The sequence below is a fragment of the Triticum urartu genome, chromosome 4, assembly GCF_003073215.2.
Source record: "Triticum urartu cultivar G1812 chromosome 4, Tu2.1, whole genome shotgun sequence".
Classification (NCBI taxonomy): Eukaryota; Viridiplantae; Streptophyta; class Magnoliopsida; order Poales; family Poaceae; genus Triticum; species Triticum urartu.
The window spans coordinates 155,416,066-155,423,818 of record NC_053025.1 but is presented as its reverse complement, the minus strand read 5'-3'; the positions used below and the strand labels follow the sequence as shown (position 1 = coordinate 155,423,818).

Genomic DNA, 7,753 nt, shown 5'->3' with positions numbered 1-7,753 from the left:
GAGTGGGCCCAGAGATACCTCTCCGTTTACACGGAGTAACAAATCCCAGTCTCGATTCATGCCAACCCAACAGACACTTTCGGAGATACCTGTAGTGTACCTTTATAGCCACCCAGTTACGTTGTGACGTTTGGCACACCCAAAGTATTCCTACGGTATCCGGGAGTTGCACAATCTCATGGTCTAAGGAAATGATACTTGACATTTAGAAAAGCTTTAGCATACGAACTACACGATCTTTGTGCTAGGCTTAGGATTGGGTCTTGTCCATCACATCATTCTCCTAATGATGTGATCCCGTTATCAACGACATCCAATGTCCATGGTCAGGAAACCGCAACCATCTATTGATCAACGAGCTAGTCAACTAGAGGCTTACTAGGGACATGGTGTTGTCTATGTATCCACACATGTATCTGAGTTTCCTATCAATACAATTCTAGCATGGATACTAAACGATTATCATGAACAAGGAAATATAATAATAACCAATTTATTATTGCCTCTAGGGCATATTTCCAACAATTGGTAGCCTGCCAAGAACAGTAAGGGAATTGTAGTTGTAGCGCTTCTTCCCTGATACGCGCTACTGCTATGAACTTAGCTGCAACCCATTAGGATGCCACGCGCTACTGGTAAGTAGAAGTAGCGCTTGTTTTTGTCCCTCGCTACTGGTAAGATTCTGTGCATAAGGTTTTTCCCTAGTAGTGCTAGCCGATCCCCCAAAAATAGAGGAGTATCAGACCAAGTAAACCTTAATGAAGTATATTTACTCTACCAAGTTTTGACCAGACCTAGCTGATCTCCTAAAAACATTGGAGTATTTTTTTTGTCATTTGCATTTCATTTTCGGCAACCGAAACAAATTTCAATGCTTCTATATTTCATTGACAACATCGGAGTACATAATTCATCGGAGTACATAATTCATCAATTCTTTGTCACAAGAACGAAACCAAAGAAAAGAAGAATCACAATTAGAGATTTTAATAAATCTCCAACTTTCATCACTGCTCTCACTAGTTGGATTAATATTTTCCATATGTCTTGTTGACTATCTCAATTGTCTTGTCGAGCTCGCACACTTCTTTCTTCGTTGGTTTCGATGAATTTGACATTTGCTTTGTATCTAGTCTCATCTCTAGTTTCTACTCTAGTAAGGAGTGAAAAACATCTATCAAATTTCTCATTATCAATAAATCGATGTACTTCTTCCTAATACAAAAACCTGCATCCGCCCTACACATAAATTTGAGCAAACATTGAGCTACAAATTGCGCCGAATCCGATGAACAACCGAATCAAAACTAGCACCCACCCCATCTTTTTTACACTTGAAGAACACTCATTCGGGGTGTTCCGACATGGTCAAAACTTGACGCACCACCTGGCGCGGGCAGTCGTTGCACTTTATGACCGGAAACGGGGAGCCAACAAGCTACTGGGCCAGTGTCGTGCCCGGCCGATGGCCGGGCGTGTCTTTTTCGACGAAGTGCGACAAGTGAGATCCGAGCGGCTAGAGGAGGAGGCCATACCTGCATGCGACACAAAGGCATTGCCGGGCTGTACGGTTCGGTACTTGGCCAATCCATGACAAAAGCGCCACTGCCGGTGGCCGAATGCATCAAATCTAGCGGCGGCGGCAGCCATAGATCTTCTGATTTCTATGATGGCGGCAGCGAGAGAGGATCAAATCCGGGTTGGCTCCTCTATTCGGTTTGGGGACCAGCTAGGTGTCGGTTCGATGAGTAAAACTGATTTTTTTTACTACTCTAACGCCTTTTAGGGGATCGGCTAGAGTTGCTCTAATGTCTCGCATATCATAATCACTTGAGATAAACTTTTTCTGAACCAAATCCTATTAAACCGTTTTTTTTCTTTCCCAACATGCAAGTTTATCCTCATTCACATGGCAAATTTCATTCAATTTGCATGGCAAATGTTTGATATATATTGCATGTCAAATGATTTCTGCAATAATACAAACACCATTTTTGTACAAATGGAGTAGATCTTCAGGCGCACACATTATTCACATGGTAACATGAATTACGTACTCTGGCAACTTCGGTTGTACTGCCACTTCAAAATTTGACCACTACTTCTTGTTTCACTTACAAAATTCCATCAATCGCCTTTCCTTAAGCTACTGCTTCGGGTTGGCCGGATTTGATCAGCGATAGTGGGCTTGCTACTGATGAAAAGCCAAGTTTATATCTCTCAAGGAGACGTTGCCACCGTTAGTATTTTTAGAAAAGCAGACTCGATGGGAACCAAACTTTTAGTTAATGGAACCAAATAACTGGGGTGAGAATGCCCCAAGGTACAAAAAGACCAGCCAACAGGTCATAGAAAAAACATCTTGAGCTTGATCTGTCGAGGCCGTCGTCCACCAGAGGAGCCGACACCATTGGAGCATCGCATGCCGTGAAAGAGGCACATACATGAGAAGAGTGAGGCATCTTGCACAATCAAAAATGAAATCCTCCGGTGCTGCCGCCCCCACTTGTCATTGTTGCTTCTGTAAGTTATCAAACAACCTAGCTGACTCCATCGCCTCCAAGGCCCCCTCTGCCTTACTGATCCTTCGATCTCAGCCACCATGACTTTCTTCACCGTTGTCTACGCCATGAAAATCGAGATACCAACATGTCCCATGGTGTCAACAAACAACAGAGCTTTGCGCCGCGCCCTTATGGAGCCGCGTAGGCTGATATGTACATGCACGACCGGATTCTATCCGATCCAGATATTCTTGGCCAGGATCTTCATCGGCAGTTTCGGAACATGTCGATGATCCGATCGAGGACCGATCATGCAGATCATTGCTGTGATGCACTTAGAGAACTAGGCCACACCGTTGCCTCCAATAGGCCGACGCCATCGCCATCACGAAGGAGGACACAGGCCTACGCTGCCCACAACCCGCACCACCGGCTGAAGACATATGCCAGATTGAGGTGGATCCCGATCCGCTGCCACCCCCTCACCTGCACGATCCACCACCTCGAAGCCCGCCATGCGTCGACGGTCCTGACTACCATAGGACTGCGCCGCCGAACCACCACGACCCTTGGCATCGGGCGTCCCGGCCCAGCCATGCCACCCCATGACAGAGACCCTGGGCGAGATGCAAAAGGCCCGACCGCCGCCGATGCTGGCCAGGCTTTGCCAGGCCATGTCCTCTGGCGGCGGCGAGGGAGGAGGTCAGGTGGGAGAGAGAGAGGAGGGTGCTGGCGGCGGCGGTGGGAGTGCCCTCCCCGTCGCCCACGGGAGGGACGTAGGAGGGTACCTCTGTGGCGGCTGTCTAATGGATGAGTTGATGACGAGTTTCTGTCTATAGTCTTGCAGCATAGATGGTGGCCACTATACCATCCGTCTCCACTGCCGAAAAAGGGTCCCTTCATACTTGTTCCGGCTCAAGGAACACCGCACCGTCAGCAAGCAAAGTGGTTCACCCTTGAACTTGAATGAATACTGGCAAGGAGGAAATCAAGGAATTCAACAACACTTGTCCCACAAACAGAGCTCTACATGAGCTACGCCGATGCGCACGGCACGGCCACACACACATGCCACACACAAGACGCACACTGCCGGTAGGAGACATTTTTTTTAGCATAACCAGAAGAAACTGCTTTGCCGGAGGTTCGGGCGCTCTTATCCTGACGCACCTCTACACCTGTAGAGGGAAACCTTTCTGCTCTCGCCTAGGCTCCAGGGCTACGCACCACCGATGAGCAAGGCCCCAGAAGGAAATACACGCCAGAATCAGTAACCCCCCATGACCGCCGCAGAACAGCGTCAACACTGTCAACAATGACGGTGGGCAGCTCAATGTTCTTCTTCTTGAGGGTCGATTTGTAGTAGAAGAAGTGGAGGATCAGCTGAATGAGGCCTAAAACTGCCTCGAGCCCATTGGGGATCTGCGCATAATTAAAAGTGGGCATCACAATTGATTAGATCGATCTGTGCAAAGAGTAGATTGAAATCATCGCATCAAAGCTAGATCGATGGAGTGTGTATGTATTGCACTGACCGCCACGTAGAGATCGAACTCAATGAGCGCATAGGCCGTCCAGCAGCAGCCACTGAGGAATATCGCCAGCGACAGGAAGAATGGCATGTACTCAACACTCTCGGTTCTGATCACACGAACCTGCAAGCAATACAATATTACTAGTACTGGTGAAAAAAATAGAACGCTATAGCGCCACTATTAGCACACAATAGCATTTTGAGCAATGCCTTGCTAAATAAACCATTTTACAATGTCTAGCTAACATTATGCTATAGCATGATATAGCATGCTAATAGCATATTTTAAGGGCCTCGCTATTTTTCATAAGAAAAGTACTCCCTCCATCCGGTGAAGAGTGTACATCTAGAAATTTTTAGGACAAATTATAGAGTTAAGTAAATAATGCATTGGAAAGGTGCAAGCCACCATCTCTCTTCTCTTTAATTATTCAACTCCCAATGAGCGAAGTGCATGTAGGAATTAAGGAGACCATGTGTAGATTGCTAGTGGTCTTGATTACCGTGTGATGAGAGATAAGTATTTTTTTACTTTAAAGTGCATTGAAAAGATAGAAGTACACTTTTTCGTGGACAAATTATGAAGCCAAACATACACTCTTCACCGGACAGAGGGAGTATGTTTTTAGTCCTTCAAGTTCACCAAAAGTCTACGTCTGGTCTTGCAAGAATTTTTAGGTGACATTTGGTCCCTTAAGTCACACAACTAAGCAAGTTGTCCAAAACCAGAGACAATGGGTAAACCACTGACGTGGCACCGGTTCTGGTAAACTGTAAGGACCATTCCGCAAATAAAAGATACACTAATGACTATGATGAAAACCGGTTCTGGTAAACTGTGAAGACATTTGGTGAAGTCGAGAGACCAAAACACACTTTTCTCTTTTTTCGTAGCATGCTATATTCTTCATTGATTAGTACTCACATTATATAAAAGCACAAGGCTGAGTCATTAAATATGTGTGACCTATATTTTGTTTTGAGAAACAAAATATGTATGATCTAGATAGTAAGTAAACAAATTCCCTGGTTAATTAACAGCCGCTACATTGATGAACTCTACACCACATGCACTATATCCGCAATAATGCTAGACCTACAAAAATGTACACACATTTTTTAACAATTCCCAATTATAATCCTTCGCATCCGCTTGTTGGTAAAAAAAAGTAACCTTTTGTAGATGTAGTTCCCCTAGCTAGGCACCGCACCGCACGTTGGTGATGGAGCGATGGGCCACAGGTTTTGTAAAAAAATTAAGTAACCTTATGTAATTTGTAAATGTGGTTCCCCTATAGCAGCAGAAATTTGGTTGGTTGGCTAGCTAAATACGCGGAATGCAAGTACAGATCTATAAGCAGACGAGAGTGTTAGTTAGTTTTTTTGCGGGGAGATGAGAGTGTTAGTTAGCCACACGTGCGGCATCAACACGCAACAACTAACTGAGTTCAAAATAAAACTACAAGAAACGGAAAGAAAGAATTAAAGAGTAGACACGATGGGTCGATGATCATCGTAATACGTACCATGACGGTAAGATTGGAGGCGTACTGGACGGAGCCGCAGATGACGCAGAGGATGCCGACGATCATGGAGCGCATCTCGTGGGTGTGTGCGCCGTGGAGCACGCCGACCACCACGGCCGCCATGAACGCCGCCTCGATGCCGAGCACGGCGAGCATCTTTGACTGCACGCATATATACCGAAAAAAGACCGGGCCTTAGGGGACGCGTGTATGGATGTACCCGCTTGTTGTTGGTGGAGTAGATAAAGAAGATGATGAGGTAGACGAGCTGGACGACGAGGCCGATCCCGTTGACGGTGACGACGAGGATGCTGTTGGGGTGCACGATGGGGAGGCCGTAGAAGACCCAGAGCATGCAGGTGAGCAGCGTCGCCAGGTAGGGGTCCGGCTTGTACTCCTCCACGTCCTTGGCCTTGCAGATCCGCCGGAACATCGGCCTGCGCGCACGCACAAGCAACAAACACAAGTTACCAACAATCACCCTCCATATGCATAGATAGGTAGATTATAGGTAAGAGGAGGAGGTGAAGAGGCGGCGGCGGCTAGACAAGAGGAGGCAGGCTTACGCGTGGGAGAGGAAGAGCCCGAAGGAGATGACATTGCCGATGACGCCGACGATGTTACGAGCTGCGTCGGCGGAAACCATTTTGCGCTCCAGGAAGGAGACTGCTGACTCGAGGAAGAGGAAGGGAGTTGGTTGTGATCTGGGGCTGGCGCGATGAGAGAGGCCGGCCGAGCTTATTGCGTGGCGGGGTTCGCGTTCCCCACACAATGGATATGGTTAGGGATTAACGTTCAGTTAGACTGGCTCCTCGTGGCTGGGTAAGATCCGAGTCTAGCTCGTGGGTCAGACTGCGAAGTCATAGGTTGGGTGTAGTAGCGCGCGTGCATGCTCGGATCGGGAAACCGAGAGAAATGGGGCGGCATGCATAACCTCCTCGTACGCAAGTGTGCCGTGCCCGGCCTCATCCGAACCAGCGTATGTAGGATAGATGAATGAAAACAGTTTTGCTAAAGCACATCTAGATGTGCCATAAGTATTGCACATCTAAATCCTATGTCATTGATCTTACGTTGAGATCCGTGTGAATTTTTTTAATTTTTCTCTTTATACTTGATTCACTCACTTAGATGTGCAATAACTATAGCACATCTAGATGTGCCCTAGACACATCCGAATGAAAAAGGATATGACGTGATATGTACGAGCTGGCATCTGGATCTGCAAAGACAGAATGAAAAAAATGCGAAAGCAAATATCTTTTTTGGGAGAAAAACTTTCAACCTATTCATCATCTCTCATAGTAGTAGAAGTAACACTAGAAATAAGAAAAAAATAAATCCAGGTTCATAGACCACCTATCGACGACTAGAAGCATTGGATGAGATAACGTTGCACCACCATCAGTGCCCCTCCTTCATCAGAGCCAGACAAAATTTGTTGAAGTAGACAATGGGAAATCGTCATGCTAATTACCCTAGAGGACCAGCGCAACAGGACAACAACCGTTAACGACGGAGAGAAGCATAGAGTGGAAGAATCCGACCATATAGGCACATGAACAAATATTGAATCCATGGAGATCCAACGCGAACCAACACCAATAGAATCCCACAAGATCCAATGGAGACACACCTTCACATGCCCTCTGACGACGCTAGATGCACCACAGGGATGAGAGTTAGGCAGGAGACCTCATTCCATTTTCATGGAGCTATCACTACCTTATCTTCCTGAACAGACATAAACCCTAATCGACCTAAAAACAGCAAAAGAACAAAGCAGGAACCCTCCCGCCGGCAAGGGCCAGGGTGCACCGCGACTCCATGTCGCTAAAGCCACCAGATACAAGGGGGCCGGCGGCGGCAACGGCGGGATCAATGCGGAGAAATCCTAATTGGCTGAGCAGTCGCGACAGGAGGCCGAAGGTCACTAGCTTCATTTCCCGCACATATTATTGTAGATGGGACTTGACCACACAGATGATGTAAAGGAAAATATCAGGTGATCGACAAGGGCGAGCTAATCAAGGATTATGACCTGGAAATTCATTACCACTCGGGTAAAGCAAATGTAGTAGCCAATGCTTTGAGTAGAAAGCCAGCAATGCTAAATCTACTCTTGACCAAAAACAACCTGATACATCCCAAATGTATCAATAATTTTAGTATTATTCATGCTATATTTA

At 46.5% G+C, this 7,753-nt stretch overlaps 1 protein-coding gene across 1 annotated transcript; it reads right to left on the bottom strand.

Annotated features, from left to right (window-relative positions):
* Nucleotides 1–1,630: 1,630 nt before the first annotated feature.
* Nucleotides 1,631–6,210, bottom strand: LOC125554667 (bidirectional sugar transporter SWEET6b-like). Its single transcript, XM_048718150.1, has 6 exons — nt 6,131–6,210; nt 5,785–6,001; nt 5,565–5,726; nt 4,040–4,159; nt 3,825–3,926; nt 1,631–1,729 (listed from the first exon to the last, which is right to left on the bottom strand). The coding sequence occupies exons 1-6, from the start codon at nt 6,208–6,210 to the stop codon at nt 1,631–1,633; spliced, it is 780 nt and encodes a 259-aa protein (XP_048574107.1).
* Between the last annotated feature and the right edge of the window lie 1,543 nt (nt 6,211–7,753).

Coding starts and splice junctions, on each gene's coding strand:
- LOC125554667 (XM_048718150.1), bottom strand. CDS start 6,210: ATGGTTTCCGCCGACGCAGCTCGTAACATCGTCGGCGTCATCGGCAAT. Junction 5,727..5,784: donor ACTCCACCAACAACAAGCGG/GTACATCCATAC, acceptor ATATGCGTGCAG/TCAAAGATGCTCGCCGTGCT. Junction 1,730..3,824: donor AGAACATTGAGCTGCCCACC/GTCATTGTTGAC, acceptor ACCGACACCTAG/CTGGTCCCCAAACCGAATAG.